The sequence below is a fragment of the Pistacia vera genome, unplaced genomic scaffold (assembly GCF_008641045.1).
Source record: "Pistacia vera cultivar Batoury unplaced genomic scaffold, PisVer_v2 Contig373, whole genome shotgun sequence".
NCBI lineage: Eukaryota > Viridiplantae > Streptophyta > Magnoliopsida > Sapindales > Anacardiaceae > Pistacia > Pistacia vera.
Genome location: NW_022196194.1, coordinates 169,353 through 189,307, shown reverse-complemented (window position 1 = coordinate 189,307; position 19,955 = coordinate 169,353). Strand labels below are relative to the sequence as shown.

The window sequence follows — 19,955 nt, the reverse complement described above, 5'->3', positions numbered from 1 at the left end:
ACTTTTGGCTACGCCAGTCTTTCCATAATGTGACCAGTGTGAACGGTTTAAATTCATGGAAATCATCTCCACCCTCGGAATTTCTTCTTGTCAATTAATGATGAAGTCAGAGGTCAATTTCTAGCACTATCTGGACCCATTTGGGACGGAGCGAAGTCCAGGAATGACTGAAAATTCAATCCAAAATTGATCATTTTGGCCAATCGAATTTTATCTCATTTTTTAAATTCCAATTTAATTTGTTTCAAATTCATTGGTAAACAAGAAATGTCATTTCTCATATGAATTATTATAAATTTCTCATACTTGTAAGTAATTGTATGAGCTTCACTCATTCATGTAGCTGAATCAATGCAATTGAATTTGAATCAATCCTTTTCGGCTTAAATTAACATTTAAAATTGAACCCAATTGCGTTTAAGCTTAGTTTAGATTGCATTGAACACTTTTAGTAGGCAAATACTATACAACCCTCCAGAGCAAAAAGTTGGAGGGAACTTCAGAACTTGAAGGTTTATTAACTGCGATTTCCGAAACATAAAATTAAACTTCAAATCGATGCCATTAGAGACAACACAAAACTCTATAGATTTTAGAACTCCTTCTGGATATGTTACAAAAAACATATCAATTGAAATTAGCTGAGTGTTGCACATAGGTATATTGGAGATTCTTTGTAGAAACTCTTGCATGTGGTCGTCTACTAAACTTCGGGACCGGATGCAAATAAGCTAATAAGGCCTTGGAATACTTGAGCAGAGAGTTGGTGTGCTCGAAAGACCTCACCATCTAAATTCCAGACACTTTCATTTCCAGAAGAAGTAAATGTGAAAGCCGGAGTCTGTAGAAAAAATAGGAAGTAAATGATGGATATTCTGGAAGAACAAGAACCATGAAAGATTTTAAGAAAAGTACCTTGTGATGTTCCACGAACTCGAAGTTGAGGGGGTTTCCACCTTTCCTTGCAAGCTCGGTCAAGTGCCTGTAGGTATCATTGATGATGTAATTCAGATAATCTACAACAAATTAAGAGTCGATACCAGATTATAACAACACAAGAAGAAAAAACACTTGAAAATGAAATAAAGTATACACAATATAGTCCCACCAAGATATACATGTCAATTGATTTTAAAGAGGCATATGATTGTGTATCATCTCGATTTTACCTATCACTTTGAACAACAGAATTATTTATATCAATAGATGGATGAAGTTTTCAAATCTTAAAACAGAGTTTGTAACATCATTAAAATATCCAGGAAACATATCACACCACTTTAACAATTATTTCTTATCCACATTTAAATGCAAAAGACCTACTAAGATATAATCAGGTCACTGATTTTTAATGTCTTATTGTAGTTAATTAACTGCTTTATTACTTAAGAAGCAACTCTAATGTATTTAATAAAAATGAAAACACGCCTAATATTTTTGAAAAAAAGCATTCCAAGAGAAGACAAGAATTTTTATAATAAAGTTCAATCTAAAGAGAGAAAAAGAGAGGCTTTATGTTACCATAAATATAAAGCATGAGGACAGTCTTTAATCAATATGAGATGCAATAGGCCATCTGAAAGGTGTGCATCAACCACCAAACCATCAGGTGCTCTTTCATTACGGTTAGAGATTACGGCAGCGCCAATACTAAGAAAACGTCCTTTGGATCGCGACCATCTTGTTTCTTCAGGACGGGAGTATGGTGTTGGACGACTTGACTTTTTGTTGCAGATGTTGCAATTTGTTCGACAAATCACTCTCTCAGATTTATTTGGACTTCCTGATGTCTGTAATCTACCAAATCGACGACCTCTATCAGGAATTGTATTTGTCTTTCCTGATTCAACTTCAAGGTAAGCTATTTCTGCTTCATATGACCTAAAAGGAAAAAGACAAAAATTATTATAGCTTAGCAAAACTGTTAACCATTCAAACGAAAACCTAATAACACATGCAATAAAGAACTGGTTCTTTAGTTGTGGTGACTCGTTAAGAAATATAAACCTACTAGGAGCTTACCTGTGTCTCAAAAACACTTTTGTTCCTGCATAATCATATCGCTTTGGGCCCATCCACCGATATTTTTCACTCTCAGTAATCACATCTCCATAAAATCCATACCTGATAAACATGAAGCACATGAATTCAGAAGAGGAAAAGCATTTAACTTTGCTTGAATATAATTTTACCAGATGAGGTTAAAAAGATCATCACATGAAAGGAGAAAAAGGATGGCATAAGTAATTACAAAGGTGAAGGAGAAACCAGACCTTACAGTACAAGTACAGATATCAAACTTCAGGGTGGGATCATACTAAGTACTGGGAAGAGTACTTCAGCAACAAATACAACTCTAAAGAAAGGTGCTTTTGATAAATTAAATAAATAATATACTACAAGTAAAGAAATCAAACTTCAGGGGGCAGACTCAAGTACTGGAGGATATAGTAATCCAGTAATAAGAAAAAACAAAGGTGCTTTGTATAATTGAATAAAATAATATACTAAAGCTTGACCACAGAGACAATATTTCCATTAGAAACATGGAGAAGTGCAATGCTGAAAAAATAAAGTTATGTGTGACAGCTTCTTGCAGTAAGACATCAACAAAATTCACTTCACAGAATTTCAACAAATATTTTGGTGCACACATAAATTAGACAGTTCTTTCTTTCTTTCTTTTTCCTAAAATCTTTTTATTCAAGTGTACATTTAAATAAATAAAATGAAAACATATACCAAAATAGCCATCCTAGGAGTTAATACTTATTTGCAAGCCTATTAGCAGCATACTGGCCATAGATTAAGCATAATGCCATATAGAAAGAAATCAGATACCAGAATGGTTATATAAAATCTACTCATATAATTAGGCATCAATAACAATAAAAAACTACCCAGCAAAAGAAGCCGCATATCGTACACGAGGTTCAACCTTTGATGCAGCTGTTTCTCTCCAACTCACAATTTGAGCTATATCAAGGCACACCCTTTTTCCCAGGACAATGTGCAGTGCAGATGTTACAGGATCTCGAGCTCCAGTAGTACTGCAAAAAGAGCAATACAATGCACCATTCATAAAAACCAGGAAACATTATTACATGAAATACTGGAAAAGCTGATTAAAAATGGTTCCATGGATGGTTATTGTCAATATACATTTAAGATCCATTGAAAGCCATAGAATAAAAAAGAAATGTTGACTATGAAAAAGAGAGTAATTTGAAAATTCACTTTCAGCAAGCATGCCCGTGATAACAAATGCACCTTGGTATGGGCATGCAAATGCTATAAACAGGAAATTTGTTTAAATTTAATTAAAGCTCAGGGGAGCTCAACGAAATCTAACAAAAAAATAAATGAGAAAATATATGTTCACACAATGTTCACAGACCAAGTTCCATGTACACTCACATAGAATGAAAAAAGAGTCATGCCCTAAAAAGAACCAAATGAATCAAGAAAATACCACATCACTATGGCATCAGTTGAACCAGCAGGAATGATTCCAAACCTAAACCATTCCTTGGGGTAGGGAAACTCAGAATCTTGAACTGTTCAGTGATCAAATCAACAAAAAAGTAATTGTAAGATACCAGGAGTACATAAACAGATAACTGAACGAAAAAGATTAACAAAAGAGAAGGTAAAAAGCTGCAATAAACAAACACCATAATGAACTAAAATTAGTTTGATTTGTAAAAGACATGGGATAACTAAATGTGTTGGAAGAACCAACTGCAGTTCCTCTATTCAAGATAAACCCGGTTATATGTCAGATAAACACCCATGCCAACAAAAAAATAAAACTTAAAACCTAACTAGATCTTACTGTACGTACAGAAATTTGATAATCCTGACCCATTATGTTGTGAACTTGGCAAACAAGGATACTGGCCATCATTCTGATCAAAAACCTCAGCAACTTTTTCATCAGGATTGTGAACTAAAGAACATTCATTGCTCCAAACAGAATGAACAAAATCTGATGGGGCTGGTGGATAAGGAGCTTTATATCTTGAAGAAAGATAGCCATTAAGGATTTCATTGAACAAACCATCTCCACCCTGAAACCAAATCAACAAGCAAACAAACAATAATTAGAAAATAAAACTGAGAAAAATGCTTGGAACTTAGTAAATTAGAGACATAGATCAAACATAAAAAATCAACACATGTACATAAACCCATTGACAGGAGGAAACCATCACCAGAGAACAACCAAAAACCAATGCCAGAAACAGGTCACAGCCACATTATAACTTAGAAAAAGCTTGAACTACAAATGATACAGATTAAACTTTCTGAGAATAGAAAACATGATGTAGGGGAGGTAGGTTAAATGAAACCCAGACCATGACTTCAAAATTCCACACAAGATGTTCACTTGAGCTTTATAGTATTAAAACTTTATAGTCCGCCGGGGGATAGTGCACAACCAAATGGTTCATATGGGAAAAACTTCATACGAACAACAATACCCCTTAAGATAAGGTATTAGCAACTACCTAAATCTAGTATCATGTCACAACATCAAATATTAATTTGTTGGAGTGGTAATACCCAGCAATAAACATTTTTTCTTCAAAATGGCATTATGATGAGGTAATAGTTTTTCTTCAAAAAAGTTGTGATACATTTTACACCTCTCTTGATCAGTGGAAGTTGAAAACAAATATAGCAGTTGGAGTTGTTAACAATTTGATTATGAAGTTGCCTACTAACAATCAACGCTAAAAAGAAAGGTCACTAACTTTTTTTCTTCTTGCAATACTTATTTTGGGTGCTTAGCTGGTGCACCACCAAACTCTACCTACCAAAACCAATACCACCACCGAACATAAACATGTTGTTTGCCAACATTGATCCAATTCTCTAACCTCTTTTGGTGTTCTTGACAGCATAATATTATTGGACCAATTATCAGTAAAAGTGAGCACTCTTTCAAACTAAATGAGCTTGAAAATAAACGGGCCTCAGTTAGCATCATAGATAAGCCAATAAAATAAGATTATGTAATTGTTACCTCCTCTATTCTTCATACATGAATTTCCATCACATACTGTGGCAATGTGTCACATTATTTCCTTCTTTATTTTCTTTTTGTTTTCCCTATTTCTCACCAAAAATAGGTGCCCACAGTTTATTCCATGCCACTACTGGGACACTAAGTATGCAAGATATGTTTGTGAAGGGCTTTCATGACTTACAACAGCTATAACACCATCATATGAGTTAAGCTCCTTGTTTGTAGTAGATGCCATCACATCAAATGCATGTCCTGCCTTCTCTGTAACAACCACCTGACAAAGAAGGTAAATAATTAATGTAAGACACAGCACAATTTTCCCAATTACATTCATTTGGTACTGAACCTTGTACTCATGACTAGAGTAATCTTCATCCCCATGAGAAATTAAACAGATTTTGACAGAAAATATACTATGTCATCCAAGCACTGAGGCTACATATCACATTAATCTTTGTCTGGCAAGCTCTTTCATTAGTCATACCAAGTTTAGCCCATGCCCATTCATAGTGCAGTTGAACAGTACCATTAAAAGTTATAATCAAATAAAAAAGGCAGTAATACAATAACAGCATTGCCAAAAGTTATAATCAAATAAAAAAGGCAGTAATACAATAACAGCATTGCCAAAAATTTTCCTATGAAAATTCCAAATGTTCATTTAGGATTGTTGGTAAATCTAATTGGCCAAACATATTTGAGGTTTCATTGCACAATCTGCTGTCTAAGCTCTCAGAGGTTAATCAACAATCAAATTGTAAACTCTTTCGCCCGTAATGAATATTCGGAGAGATAATCAAAGTGGTTGAAATGATTTCAAAATTTCAAATTGAGAACCATACATTCCAATTTGAACACTTCCCCAGACAGATAGAACCTTAAGCTCACAAAAATGAGACTTAGACAAAATCCAGATGCCAAAATGCATTACATCATAACTAGGTAGTAATAGATAAATGTAAATTTCTATACACACTAACAGAATATTGTAATGCTATGACTTGAGAAACATCCATGGAATCATTAGGTATGCTTTGAAATTACCTTTGTCTTAATTTTAGCACATGCAAATATAGGAGCCACAATTTCCCAGGTTCTACGGCCATTAGTCTTCCCACTCAATGGATTAACAAAAACCTATCAATCAGAAAAAATTCTGGAGACAACTTTACTACTGATTTCAATTCATTTCATCAAGTAAAAATGAATATATACAAGCAAAACGAATGGTCTTCAATCAAGAACAGTACATACCAGAAGATTCTTTGGTCTTCCCACTTCTAAATTTAAAGAAGCATTAAGTCGATTCACCCACATCTCACATGTTGGCAGATCCTTGTGACCGAAGGTGTACACAGCCAAGACCCAAAGATTTGGCTGTGTTTTTGACTTTTGGAAACCATGCACCGTAAAGCGGAACATCTGAACCAGAATATAAAATATACCATCCGTAAGTACAATAACCATATGAGAATAAAAACACATAAATTAGAATTAGAATGAGATCGAACCTCAGAATCAAGAGACTCACGTCCCAAGAACTTATTTCCTGCATTCGTACGATTCACTTTATGAATTGAACCGTAGTTGGTTAACTCAACAGCATAGACATCAGAAAATTTGATTTCATTTGGAAGTTTAGCACTAAATTTAATTCTCAAACACGATGATCCATCCTGTTCAAGTAAATACAAGTGAGCCATCACATATTGAAAGTGAAACTACTCACCAACATCAGTACTAAATAGTAAGAGAATTTATCTTAATATCCATGGAATTTACACCAAACTAAGATAAACATTTGCTTCTTAGAGGCAAAAGAAAAAGAAAAATGGTGCGGCCTACTCAGGTAGACCGTTAAAGAACATAAAATAAATATTTAATAGCTGATAGGCTAATATACATAATTTAGTATAATGAAAATGAATCAAATTCAAAATGGACAAATGGGATTTAAATAAACTAGAGACCACCATACAAAACCTAATTTCCACGAACAAATGTATTTCAACAATTCAAAACCTGAGATAAAGCTTGTTCAGAAACTTTGGAAAAGAAGCAAGGTCAAAACTCAAAATATGCTTTCCAGATTTCCAACATTGGTCATCAAGTTCAAGTCTCTAAATTGCATCAAAACACATAAAATCATTCAACAAAAATTGCATCCAAATGATACCCAACAAAATTCAAAGATTTCCCAACTCATATAACCATAGAACATGAAAAAAAACAAAAAAACAATAATTAATTGAATACAAAAATATGAGATATTTATTTAAAAGAAAAAGAAAAATTACATTATCAAAGGAAGTGAGGGGTTTCCAGGACAAGCCATCTGAATTATGAGTGAGAAGAACTTCTCCAACATGATCTAAGAAAACGCTTGAATTCAAAATGGGTGCTTCACAATCACCTTCTTCAACCGCTAATTCATTTTCTACGATATTATTATCTCCGTTAATCTCCATCGACCCAAAAAAAAAAAAAAAAAATTTGATTTAAATAAACATAAAATTTTCACATAATAATAAAAACTTTTAAGAAAGAAGTATCAGGTGGAATTCAAGATTAATGATGTTGCGATCTATTTCAACTTTACCCAATTGGAAATTCAATTGGGTCTTCGTCAAAAATAAAGTTCTGAAAACTTATTTCATTTGTGGAGAAATAAGAATCTTCTGAATTATTGAAATGAGGAAATTTCCCTTCTAAGCTCTTTAAAGAAAAAATTTCCCGGCAAAAGAGAAGAAAATATGATACAACCAAAGCACAAATATCTCGTCTATTATAGAGGTATGAATTTAAATACAGTAGCTAGAACACTAAACTTGGTTATTTTCGGACAAACAACCCTTTAGTTCGGCTACATGGTCCCAGAAAATTCTCATATTCTTTTATTTATTTATTTATTGTTTTAATTTTAATTAGATGAATCTTGAAGAGTAAAATGGAGGTAAGGAATGCATTATAAAATTAGAGTCAAAAGTAGTCACTCAAACTCAAAAGATTAACAATCACCACCTTCTAACAACTTTGGGTATTTGGGGTTAATTAAAATAACCACATCCATTATCCTAAATGTGCATATTCTATATATTGACCACTGAAATTTACAAAGTCAAAACTACTCTTATTTCACCCCCACATATTTCAATTCTCACCTCTATCTTTGTCTGTTTTTATAGTTAGGAGCATTATATTGATATTAGGATCTCTTCTTTACCTATATTTACTATGTTTATAGAAACATACTCCGATATTCAATCATCAATACACCAATACTATTAGATATATCGTTATAAAGAACGATAAATCAGTACTATTTGGTAGGTTGTCAAAAGATAATTCTAACAATATTGACGATGTTGTTGAAAAGCAGTAGTGTCGTCCAATTTGTTTTTAAAAATTTTTTGTTAACTTTTTTATTGATTAATTTAGAATTTAGAATATCTTTTAATAATTATATAAAAACAAACTTGTTGAATGAAAATGACAATTTCAGTCTTTAAGCATGAAACATATATAATTTTCCAATAGCATAATACTTGAGCAAACATGATGTAATTTTTTGTTTTCTTTTCTTTTTATAAATTGATGAGTTTCAATAACTATGTGGTAAATTATTATAAGGTACAACAATACCGAACTGTACCTTAAATCTAAAGTTTCATACAAATTAACATAACCATATTATGTTACAACACCATGTCTTCCATTTTATTGTCAAATAGATACCGATAATAAAGGGTATGAAACTCCGATATTCAACAATAGGCATGTGTGTTTAGAGCACAGCATACACAATTCATTGCCTGCTCTTCATCAATGAGCATGAAAAGATAATCACACTTGGAGTATTAACAAAAGAGTGCTTATTGTGAAACACAGTTGGGGCCAATTCACGGTAACACAGTGAAAACCTCCACGTCTTCCAATTCCAAGGTTCTCACCGAGTATTGAAATTTCCATCCATGGCAAGCACCAGCATGCACACCATTCTTATTGACAGCAACAACAGCCCCAACAAAATCTGGAAATTTTCTTGCAATTCGAGATATTGCATCCTTGGCAGCGAGCTTTGGTTCCATTCCTAATCTCATGCTCTCTACTACTTGATAACTGAAAATTAATAAACAGCTAGAGAGTTAAGAGGGAAAATAAAAGGAAAAATCAGATCAGAAATTGTTATAAGATAGATAAAAGCCTTAAAGTGGATTAATTGTGCAAATAGATGAGGCAGGCTTGCAGGCAATACAGATTGTTTGAGATTTCATCACATAAATATGCCTCTAATTTCTACGTGGACTACAAAAGAAAGTGATAAGATTGAGGTACAAGCAAGCAGAATGCCAAACTTGATATGTAAAGTTAGCTTGTAATGAGCAAAGATTGAGCCCCAAGCCAAGCTAGCTAAGCGTAACAAGCCTCACAACCACATAATGTCAGCTTAATCTGTCATTTGGCTATAGCTTCAGTATTCCATCACTAATTATACAAATAAAAGTTCAACCACAAAATATGCAGGCCTTTCACTTTGGGGCATAATAAAAGTTAATTCCACAACCTAGCTGTCCTTGATCAAAAGGGACCAAAAAAAACTTCCTAAAAACAGTTGATTAAAGACTTCTAAGTTGTTACAAATTATAACACATTACCAGGGAAGGAAGCGCATCATGATGTCACCATCACCAGTTGCCCCACAAGCACCAACCCCATCATCAGCATATGATGAAGATCCAGCAATGGGTCCATCACCCACCCTGTAGTCAAGAAAAATAACTATGTATCATGATCTCTAAAATATAAGAGATTTGAACAGCATATTGTTACTTTTAGATGGGCTTTCTGATTTGTTTACTCAAGAACCAGAAAATACTTAAATTGCTAAAATGACCCTAACAGGAAAAATGTATGACTCGGAGAATGGAAAACAATAATCAAAGTTTCATCTCAATAAATGCATTTGCTTTCTTTAGAGGTGGAAATGTATTCCACTCATTGCTTTCCAAGAAATAGCCAAAACCTGTATTGCTCCAAAAATAGAGGATAACTACCGATATGGAGGAATAGTCGTCCTGTCTTTTTCATTAGACAAAACGACTCTGTTTCCATCAACATTTTTACATGGAGAAACAGAAGTTGATTCAAAATGATCCAATCCAATTCTAATGCTGATTATATAGAAAAATTTGACAAACAAAAAATACGGCTCCAAACTATCAGCAGTAAATGAGGCATCGGACTTTAAGATAAGAAGATTTTGAATTTTTCAAGATAATAATTAAGACTATTGTCACTCAATATGGTGCAATCATAAACTCACCAGTGACACGTAAGAGGCCTTATATTAACCTTACCTGCCAGGGATCTTAAAAGTAGCTCCATTAGTTGATGTGCCAACAGCAACATGTCCCATCTACATGAACAAAGCAATTTCTGAGTGAAATAGGAATACGTACATACATAGTATGTACACATGAGGTATATCCAATGAACTTACTTTATCGATAACAGCCATTGAAATGGTGTCATGGCTGTGAAGACCAAAATGAGATGACCTTGATTCAATAACTCCCATCAAATTGGCTTTGGAGTAACCCCCCTCACTGAAGCCATTTGCACCCTTCGGATGATAAGGACCACAACCGTTTAGAGGTATAACATTTTTCCAAAAATTAGGTTGGCAACCATTCTCTTTCCATTTATTCCACATCTCAATAGACTCTGTCGAGCTAAGGTTTGAGGGACCTGGGAGACCCATCGCAATGGCAAAGGCTGATGCCTTCTCCCCAACAAGGAGAGTGTGCTTAGTATGTTCCATCACTAATCTTGCAGCTCTAATGCCATCTTTCACATACCTCATGGCAGCTACAGCTCCAATCTCCATTGTCACCTATTAATTCCTTACCAAAACACATGATAAACAATCTTTCTTAATAAAGGAATAAACATGCAAAAAGAAAGAAAACAATAACACAAACGAAACAAACTATAAAAGGCTGTACCCCATTCATAATCAGAGCATCAATTGTAGTTTCTCCATTCTCATCTGGACTTCCACCAGGACCCACTGTCCACAGCAAATTTATACATCAATCAAATCACATTCACAAAATAAAATATTGTTTTTACTTTATTATAAAATCTTCCAGTTNCATATGCCTCTAATTTCTACGTGGACTACAAAAGAAAGTGATAAGATTGAGGTACAAGCAAGCAGAATGCCAAACTTGATATGTAAAGTTAGCATGTAATGAGCAGAGATTGAGCCCCAAGCCAAGCTAGCTAAGCGTAACAAGCCTCACAACCACATAATGTCAGCTTAATCTGTCATTTGGCTATAGCTTCAGTATTCCATCACTAATTATACAAATAAAAGTTCAACCACAAAATATGCAGGCCTTTCACTTTGGGGCATAATAAAAGTTAATTCCACAACCTAGCTGTCCTTGATCAAAAGGGACCAAAAAAAACTTCCTAAAAACAGTTGATTAAAGACTTCTAAGTTGTTACAAATTATAACACATTACCAGGGAAGGAAGCGCATCATGATGTCACCATCACCAGTTGCCCCACAAGCACCAACCTCATCATCAGCATATGATGAAGATCCAGCAATGGGTCCATCACCCACCCTGTAGTCAAGAAAAATAACTATGTATCATGATCTCTAAAATATAAGAGATTTGAACAGCATATTGTTACTTTTAGATGGGCTTTCTGATTTGTTTACTCAAGAACCAGAAAATACTTAAATTGCTAAAATGACCCTAACAGGAAAAATGTATGACTTAGAGAATGGAAAACAATAATCAAAGTTTCATCTCAATAAATGCATTTGCTTTCTTTAGAGGTGGAAATGTATTCCACTCATTGCTTTCCAAGAAATAGCCAAAACCTGTATTGCTCCAAAAATAGAGGATAACTACCGATATGGAGGAATAGTCGTCCTGTCTTTTTCATTAGACAAAACGACTCTGTTTCCATCAACATTTTTACATGGAGAAACAGAAGTTGATTCAAAATGATCCAATCCAATTCTAATGCTGATTATATAGAAAAATTTGACAAACAAAAAATACGGCTCCAAACTATCAGCAGTAAATGAGGCATCGGACTTTAAGATAAGAAGATTTTGAATTTTTCAAGATAATAATTAAGACTATTGTCACTCAATATGGTGCAATCATAAACTCACCAGTGACACGTAAGAGGCCTTATATTAACCTTACCTGCCAGGGATCTTAAAAGTAGCTCCATTAGTTGATGTGCCAACAGCAACATGTCCCATCTACATGAACAAAGCAATTTCTGAGTGAAATAGGAATACGTACATACATAGTATGTACACATGAGGTATATCCAATGAACTTACTTTATCGATAACAGCCATTGAAATGGTGTCATGGCTGTGAAGACCAAAATGAGATGACCTTGATTCAATAACTCCCATCAAATTGGCTTTGGAGTAACCCCCCTCACTGAAGCCATTTGCACCCTTCGGATGATAAGGACCACAACCGTTTAGAGGTATAACATTTTTCCAAAAATTAGGTTGGCAACCATTCTCTTTCCATTTATTCCACGTCTCAATAGACTCTGTCGAGCTAAGGTTTGAGGGACCTGGGAGACCCATCGCAATGGCAAAGGCTGATGCCTTCTCCCCAACAAGGAGAGTGTGCTTAGTATGTTCCATCACTAATCTTGCAGCTCTAATGCCATCTTTCACATACCTCATGGCAGCTACAGCTCCAATCTCCATTGTCACCTATTAATTCCTTACCAAAACACATGATAAACAATCTTTCTTAATAAAGGAATAAACATGCAAAAAGAAAGAAAACAATAACACAAACGAAACAAACTATAAAAGGCTGTACCCCATTCATAATCAGAGCATCAATTGTAGTTTCTCCATTCTCATCTGGACTTCCACCAGGACCCACTGTCCACAGCAAATTTATACATCAATCAAATCACATTCACAAAATAAAATATTGTTTTTACTTTATTATAAAATCTTCCAGTTGAGATAATCCATATGCTTAAATTCTTCTCAAAGGCGATTTACATATGATATTACATTTGCATTCAGTATCTCAAAACAACAACTTTACAAACTTTGAAGTGGTAGCAAAGAAAGAATAATGATAACTAGGAGTAAATTTGATGGAGCTCCCTTGAGGATTAAACTTTTGTCAGAAATGTCCGTATGTCATAATTCTTTCTCTCAAAGGAAAAGAATAGTGTTACCACCTGTACCATCGCACCTCAAATCTTCACAAGCAGAACAACCCTCAACGACAGCATCAACAGCGGAAAAGCCAGCATCAACAGCCCTCCAAGCAGCTCTCACAGCTTCTACAAAAGGCCACGTACTCACCACGATTGGGTACTTCCCTGAAATCCCATCTTCATATCCTAAAATCTAGATGAACCAGACCAAACCCAAGAGATAAAAATATACAAATGATGAAAATTAAGTAAATAAAGGCAACCAAAGAGATTAATTTATTGTTGATGAGTACCGTAATTATTACCAAGGAAGAGAAGAATGTGAATAGAAAGAGGAGTTTGATTGTGGACATTGAGAAGAAACTCTTCCCTCTTCCAACTTGAGAGAATCAGGATCTGCTGTAACTATGTTGAATGTTAGAGACCAACTGAATTTTTTTGAGGGGGCGGGTTTCGTTAATTGTGTTTTAGGAATTGCAGGTAAGTGAGCCTGTGACCAATTGGTTCAGCTCATTTTAGGAATCTACATAGGCTTTAGTTCACATTTTTATCTTAATTCAGTACTCCATCTAACATAAATACATAATTTCATTTTTAAATGAATTAGATTGAAAAACTAAATGAAAATTTTACCTTATCTAATTCATTTAAAATATACCAGTAGTGTTACACATGCACAATTAGAAAAATTACAATTCAATTTGATATTGACTATTATATAACCAATCTTCTAAAAACCGGTCAGCCGGGACTTAGGGCCTTTACCAAGTCAAGTTAGTAATTTTCCTATTCACTAAAAACTCTAAAAATTAAGATAGTGATCCACAAATAATTAAAGACTAGGATGTTGAGGATTTTGAAGAGGAAAAGTCGGTAAATACAATGGTGGCAACGTAAGTGATTTATGATGAATAAATCGATTAAAAATCACAAAATTAAATCAACAGCAACAACCTACAAGGCAATTATGGGAGGGGTGATATGGGCTTTGGTCAAGAAGTTGAAAAGAGTGTTTTCGTGATAATGGGGAGTATTGTCATTATCGATAACATACCTATTTCCCCTGGTTTGTCGACACCAACAATGGTGTTTAGAGTGTTTTTGCAAAATTTTAAACCTATAAAAACTTGAATAACTTTTGAAGGTGTTTTTGTTATATTTCAAACTTTTGGACACCAGTTTATTCTGCTAATCAACCCGGTTAAACCAATCAATCTAAGACCCAGCCACTTTGCCGAGTTGCATCCCAGGTTGGTTATATTAATTATACTAAAAAACCAAATCATCAATCACATTACTTAAAATATTAAGTTAAGATTTCAATTATATATACATAAACAAAACATAACAAATATTTCATGCAAAAAAGTAGTGGCTGGAAGAAGCTCCATTATCATAATTAATAATTAATTATAAGAATCTTTAATAAAGGCTTTTTTAAAAATATAATTAATTACTTTTAAATAGACAGGAAATATAAACACTTCCAACTCTCTAAGTCTATGATGCATTATTGAGCTATTTCTTCAACGACAATCTAACCACCACTCAACTTTTCACAAAAGCAGAAGGGTAAAATATTACAAATCTTATTGCTTCAAGCATCAGCTCCCATCCCAAAACCAACAAATATTGACAAAATAATTTTGAATATAGGTTCTATGGACTACGATTTACACACTCACAATCTCAGAATTCACTCAGGTAGCACTGGACACTTCCCAGCTTGATGAATTCGGTGGGGCATCTGGAAACAGGTTGAATCCAACTCACCTCCAAACAGTCTCATTTGCATCTGTGAAGATCGCATTGTGCTGTTCTATGAGGCACTGAACAACCTCAATAGCGCCGAAGTCGACTGGCATGCCATCATCCAAAGGAATGGGAGAGGATGCATCCATAACTTCGCTCTCATCTGTAGCCATAACCATACGAAAAAGAGGAGAAAATGAGTAACATCTAGGTTCCATAAAATCAAATAAGTTACCAAAAAGGAAAAAGCTAATAAAGGATTCAATGACTGTATATATCAACAATTAAAATTACTTCAAACTATAGCTACCATTCATAATTAAATGAGAACTAATTTATGCCTCTTTTTTAAGTTTCATGCGGAAAAAAAGGGAAAAAAATTCAATAGATTTCCAATGCATATTCCTAATTATCCTTTCCATCTATGCAAGTCTCTACCACTTCCTTGGTGGAAATCAATATCAGCACTATTGAAGAGAGTGGTTCATGTTCTTGAATTATGGTCCTATCCAATTGCAAGCAAAGAAACCTAGATAATTATTCTTTAAGCGAGAAAATAAAAGGTTGGGTTTCTATTGAATCAGAATAACCTAACTCTTCAGTGATCTCAAGGCTCAAAAAAGTGTATGACAAGAAGTATTCTCAATAAAAATTTGCAAGCAAAAGGAATACTGAATTTAGAAGCCTACAAGTAAAACCAATCTTAAGTTTCATGAAGCAAGTATAATTAACACCCAGCTCTGATAAGTGATAACTGCCTCATATAAGTAAACTTAATCACTTGTTATTCTTAAAGATCAGGAAGACTGTTAAAAGTAATACTCATACCATGGTTCAAGCAGATCTTGTCCATCACTGTCATGTAACGGATGCAACAGGGAAATATTTGATTATGTTGTAGGTTATGTGTCTTTACAATTTCAAAAAAAAAAAAAGAATTTATGGAAGTGTTTTACGCACTTTGTTGCATATAGGGTGACTTCTAAAAGACAAATAAGATATGACAGAAAATCTCTTAATTTAACGACCTGTCTAAATGAATAATAAGTCTGCAGTTATATTTACACTATAACCCCAGCTATATTCCTTTAGACAGGTTTTATAGCACATGAGACAGGGATCACTAACCAGCAAGCATGTCCCAACCACTGTAATCAGATGCTGTCTCCATATTCTTCTTTGAAGGACTTCTAGATGGATGACTCCAATATTGCCTATAGGATTCCGGTTTGCGACCCTTCTGCCACATAATAACAGGGGCCATTTCCATGGCAAGACTACGAGCATCCATCTGCAGAAAAGTAAACAAACAGTTGGTTGCACATAATAAAAGAGGCTGACGGATTTAAATAGTTATCATTTCATACAAGTAACATGTGAATTTTTGTTGCTTCAGACAAATAGCCAACAGGAGAAATCCATCAAGCAAGAGTTTTAATAAGCAAATGCATGTGCCAACCAGCTACCAGACCACAGTAAAATGAAAGAGAGAGAGAGAGAGAGTGTGTGTGTGTGTGAGAGAGAGAGAGAGAGAGAGAGAGAGATGTTCTCTACCTTGTTAACAAGAGACTTCTGACTAACACGGAGCAGTAGTGCAGTAATATACTCTAGTGTCATGTAGTTTACACTGGGAAGCTTCTTCAGGATGTTTCTCATTGTATATATGCTAGAACGAGCATCCTTTATATCGTTATAAAGTTCAAAAGTTGTCAGTGGCTCAGGTAGACTTGCAAGGTAGTATTTTACTAGAGCGGCCACATCAATTGGATTTACACCCTCCGGCAGTGAAGCATTGTACTCTGTAATATATATAAATGACACATCAAGAGATGATGTCATACAAATAAATTACAGTCAACTTTGCGAACAAATTGTTCAAGTTACCTTGATTGTAGCTAGAAACCAGCTGCTGAATGACCTTTTTATCCCCCTCAGCTTTAAACAAGTACTGTGAGTTTAGTCCTAAAAATCATATGTAATCAATTGTTACTCTCCACACTAACATAAATTATAATTCATATTCAAGTTACCAATTTATGACATTTAATGCTCATATAAATTACCTGATAATATCAGGTAATCTGCGCATCTGACCAAAATGTATGGAATGGGCTTGATATATTTTTGACGCTGTACAATAAGCTCAACGGGGACTCCAAATACTACGAATTCAAAAAAGATAAGCAACTATTGAGACATAAATAAACCAATGTAAAAGCATAGCAGGCATTATATAATCGTCTTATGGCAGCTAAGCCCATGCATAAGACAAAATAAAATGAGTGAAAATCAAAAGGCTCGGTTGAACTTAAGAAAGACTAAGCACTAAATATCAAAGAAAATTAGGAGATGTAATGCATAATTGGAGAATCTATATATATCATAAACTATAAAACTAAATCTTGAAGAAAATTATGAGAACTAGCTGCAAGTCAAAGAACTAACAGCACATCATTGCTTAACCCTCTGGCTCCTATGCCTGACCAGAACAAACACCAGTCTGAACCAGTGACGGTTGGTTTACACAAGATAATGTAATTCGATATTCGTTCAGTTGGTATCTCTCAGTAATATAAACTCAAAGATTTTCTCTACCAGCCATAATCCTTGCAAATAAAGATTAAATGCACCTAAATTAATTTGAGTACTTCTTATGAGTGGCAAGCCTTCCCAAAAGATTAAAGTACATGCTAACATCACTTCTATAACATTGTTTAAGATTATACACAAACACTAAGTTCCAAGAAATAGCATCTTAGTCTCACAAACAAAATTCACCAAATTAATGTGGTAAAAAAAAGACAATCCCCAAATACAAGTCACAATTCAATGAGCAAACAAAGATTAAAAAAACTTACCATCAGTGCTTGCAACTCCCTGCAAATGATAAACAAGATAAAAATAAGTGAAATTTCATGAAAATTTACATAAATTAAACAAAGAATTAGAGCCTCAGAATCCTATACCTTCTGCCAACGTTCAATATCAGTCAAAATAGTCTTGCTTTTCTGTGCAGTTTTTTTTGCGGCCTGAAATAGATTTACCATCTCATATTTATCAGTCATCGTATTAACTTGTAAACAAACTTATTTCAGGCTGTTGTGAACAAAGATAATCATTGTTGTCCAATTGGGCATATTATCAAGAATCATTTCCTTTACTCGTATATTATTACATCATCTCATGAATACACAAGTATCAATATAATGAATTTAAAGAGAAAAAATGTGATATTCGATACCTGAAAGTTTTAAGATACATATAATGAAATTTATTTTCAAAATACTTTACAAAGTCCAAAAGTAAGTTTCCAACATCAGTACCTCTTCAACTTTTGTCTTCCCAACAGCAACCTTGTCTTTTGTTTCCGAGAAACTTCTCCTCAAAAGTGTACCAGTTGTAGCAGCAGCAGTTATAAGACGTTCCTGAACAGCATGTCTGGTTGATGGCTGCTGAAGAAGTGACCATCGGCTTTTGAACATTGAACCAACTCGTTCTGCCACATCAGCAACATTACCTTTGGCATCCTTTGCAACTTCCCCAACTAATGTTCCTGCTGATTGCCCAGCCTGTTTAAGCTTCACCCCTGCATTAAAACCTCAATCAAACATCCTGTAACAAAAAATAAATACAAAAAGCAAGTACATGATGAATTATAGAATTAATCTTAATACCTGATGAAGAAAAGAAATCACCAGCCTTCTCTTGCCACTGTGGAGAGTCAGCGGAAGGCATTGATCCAACAACAAAGGCCAGAAGCGAAGTTCAAAAATACTAGCAAGAAAACCTGGTACAAAGATTAACTGCAAACAGAAATCTACTAATCTCCACAAATTCAATAGGGCCAGCTAAGAAAAGAGACAAAAAAAAAAAAAGCTCATTTCATGTCTAAGAAAACTCAGAAAAAGAATTTAGAAAGCCACAACATTTTTCTATTCCCAATAAAATTATTATCATCAACTTAAATAATTATAAACTTGTTAGAAAACGTCAACTACAGTTGGCAGCACAGAATAAAAGTAAAATTGGAACTCAGTGGAATCAACATCAAGGATGCCAATCTCTTTTTTTTTTTTTTTCCTAAAAAGCATGATCCCTTTTCCATTAATTGATTATTGAATCAAAGATATCAATCACTAATCAAACATAATGATAATAATTCAGCAAATATTTCTTCCAAAAAAAAAGCCATCATATATCTTTTCTCTATTTTTTCTTCATCAATCAAACTCGGAAAAAAAACCATTATAACTTTAAAAAACCTTGAAATCAAATTTACGCATCTCATCAAACATGATATACACAGAAAGTATAGTAAATGTTAAATCAACACGAATATAAATAAAACCGCGTCTAAATTATAAAAATAAAATAAAGAACTCAGGTTCACAATCCGGAGAATCAAAATCAAAAACGAAATCAGATTACGAACACCTAAAATTTTCTAACCTTGTTTTGTATGAGCCAATGAGAAAGCTGAAGAGCAATCGAATCGATAAAGGCCAGGCAGTAAGTCTTTTCCTTTTTCTTCTTTTTCTTTTTGTTAGTGATTTAGTTTAAGGAGTCGTTGTACTTGAGTAGAGAGAGAATGAGAAAGTCGTTTGAGGAGTTTTAAAATTGTTGGGGGAGAAAGTCCAATTAGAAGGGCCCAGTAGAAGAATTCGGGAGACACGCGCACAGCCATCTGCTTTCATTTTGTTCTGGCCTTTCTAACTGATATAACGGCTCGGTTGTTCACTTCATTGTTTGGTCATTCAAAATATGTTTAGGGCAAACGACATATGTTCCCACCAAGGTCAGCGAATGACAATTCTAACGGAGAACGACTTATACATATCTAATATTTACCGAAACGACAAGTTGGTACCCAAAAGGTTTTGAAACGACAAAGGGTACCTTCCGTCATGTTCTGTTAGTGATTTCGTTGATAATAGTG

The 19,955-nt window shown here is 34.2% G+C and overlaps 4 protein-coding genes across 5 annotated transcripts; all 4 read right to left on the bottom strand.

Annotated features, from left to right (window-relative positions):
• Nucleotides 1-462: 462 nt before the first annotated feature.
• On the bottom strand, nucleotides 463-7,738 carry LOC116140453 (ceramide kinase-like). Its single transcript, XM_031426076.1, has 12 exons — nucleotides 7,330-7,738; nucleotides 6,544-6,708; nucleotides 6,287-6,454; nucleotides 6,077-6,169; nucleotides 5,214-5,306; nucleotides 3,845-4,070; nucleotides 3,473-3,557; nucleotides 2,901-3,050; nucleotides 2,023-2,124; nucleotides 1,522-1,881; nucleotides 916-982; nucleotides 463-841 (listed from the first exon to the last, which is right to left on the bottom strand). Exons 1-12 carry the CDS (start codon nucleotides 7,498-7,500, stop codon nucleotides 704-706), a joined length of 1,818 nt encoding a protein of 605 aa, XP_031281936.1. The 5' UTR covers nucleotides 7,501-7,738; the 3' UTR covers nucleotides 463-703.
• Nucleotides 7,739-8,931: 1,193 nt separating this feature from the next.
• On the bottom strand, nucleotides 8,932-11,158 carry LOC116140496 (probable isoaspartyl peptidase/L-asparaginase 3). Of its 2 annotated transcripts, none has more exons than XM_031426123.1 (5): nucleotides 11,038-11,158; nucleotides 10,533-10,935; nucleotides 10,390-10,448; nucleotides 9,688-9,792; nucleotides 8,932-9,151 (listed from the first exon to the last, which is right to left on the bottom strand). In XM_031426123.1, the coding sequence occupies exons 2-5, from the start codon at nucleotides 10,917-10,919 to the stop codon at nucleotides 8,932-8,934; spliced, it is 771 nt and encodes a 256-aa protein (XP_031281983.1). In that variant the 5' UTR covers nucleotides 10,920-10,935; nucleotides 11,038-11,158. The 2 variants fall into 2 exon arrangements, with proteins under 2 accessions (XP_031281983.1, XP_031281982.1); XM_031426122.1 differs by having other exon boundaries at nucleotides 10,533-10,925.
• A 400-nt stretch (nucleotides 11,159-11,558) lies between these two features.
• On the bottom strand, nucleotides 11,559-13,620 carry LOC116140504 (probable isoaspartyl peptidase/L-asparaginase 3). The gene is made up of 6 exons (XM_031426132.1): nucleotides 13,573-13,620; nucleotides 13,289-13,460; nucleotides 12,913-12,977; nucleotides 12,408-12,800; nucleotides 12,265-12,323; nucleotides 11,559-11,667 (listed from the first exon to the last, which is right to left on the bottom strand). Exons 1-6 carry the CDS (start codon nucleotides 13,618-13,620, stop codon nucleotides 11,559-11,561), a joined length of 846 nt encoding a protein of 281 aa, XP_031281992.1.
• A 1,172-nt stretch (nucleotides 13,621-14,792) lies between these two features.
• LOC116140542 (uncharacterized Rho GTPase-activating protein At5g61530) lies at nucleotides 14,793-19,530 on the bottom strand. Its single transcript, XM_031426166.1, has 10 exons — nucleotides 19,469-19,530; nucleotides 18,694-18,806; nucleotides 18,343-18,605; nucleotides 17,986-18,048; nucleotides 17,878-17,896; nucleotides 17,083-17,181; nucleotides 16,904-16,981; nucleotides 16,574-16,818; nucleotides 16,148-16,310; nucleotides 14,793-15,182 (listed from the first exon to the last, which is right to left on the bottom strand). The coding sequence occupies exons 2-10, from the start codon at nucleotides 18,752-18,754 to the stop codon at nucleotides 15,037-15,039; spliced, it is 1,137 nt and encodes a 378-aa protein (XP_031282026.1). The 5' UTR covers nucleotides 18,755-18,806; nucleotides 19,469-19,530; the 3' UTR covers nucleotides 14,793-15,036.
• Nucleotides 19,531-19,955: the final 425 nt, after the last annotated feature.

Excerpts from the sequence above, each read along its gene's own strand:
- LOC116140453 (XM_031426076.1), bottom strand. The coding sequence starts at position 7,500 with ATGGAGATTAACGGAGATAATAATATCGTAGAAAATGAATTAGCGGTT. Across the intron at positions 6,455-6,543 it reads GTGAGTCTCTTGATTCTGAG|ATGTTCCGCTTTACGGTGCA; the intron begins GTTCGATCTCAT and ends ATTCTGGTTCAG. Across the intron at positions 3,558-3,844 it reads GTCAGGATTATCAAATTTCT|TTCAAGATTCTGAGTTTCCC; the intron begins GTACGTACAGTA and ends ATCACTGAACAG.
- LOC116140504 (XM_031426132.1), bottom strand. The coding sequence starts at position 13,620 with ATGTCCACAATCAAACTCCTCTTTCTATTCACATTCTTCTCTTCCTTG. Across the intron at positions 12,801-12,912 it reads ATGCTCTGATTATGAATGGG|GTGACAATGGAGATTGGAGC; the intron begins GTACAGCCTTTT and ends AGGAATTAATAG. Across the intron at positions 12,324-12,407 it reads CAATGGCTGTTATCGATAAA|ATGGGACATGTTGCTGTTGG; the intron begins GTAAGTTCATTG and ends TTGTTCATGTAG.
- LOC116140542 (XM_031426166.1), bottom strand. The coding sequence starts at position 18,754 with ATGCCTTCCGCTGACTCTCCACAGTGGCAAGAGAAGGCTGGTGATTTC. Across the intron at positions 18,606-18,693 it reads TGATTTCTTTTCTTCATCAG|GGGTGAAGCTTAAACAGGCT; the intron begins GTATTAAGATTA and ends GTTTTAATGCAG. Across the intron at positions 16,819-16,903 it reads GGTTTCTAGCTACAATCAAG|AGTACAATGCTTCACTGCCG; the intron begins GTAACTTGAACA and ends TATATATTACAG.
- LOC116140496 (XM_031426122.1), bottom strand. Across the intron at positions 10,449-10,532 it reads CAATGGCTGTTATCGATAAA|ATGGGACATGTTGCTGTTGG; the intron begins GTAAGTTCATTG and ends TTGTTCATGTAG. Across the intron at positions 9,793-10,389 it reads ACTTTTAAGATCCCTGGCAG|GGTGGGTGATGGACCCATTG; the intron begins GTAAGGTTAATA and ends TCTTGACTACAG.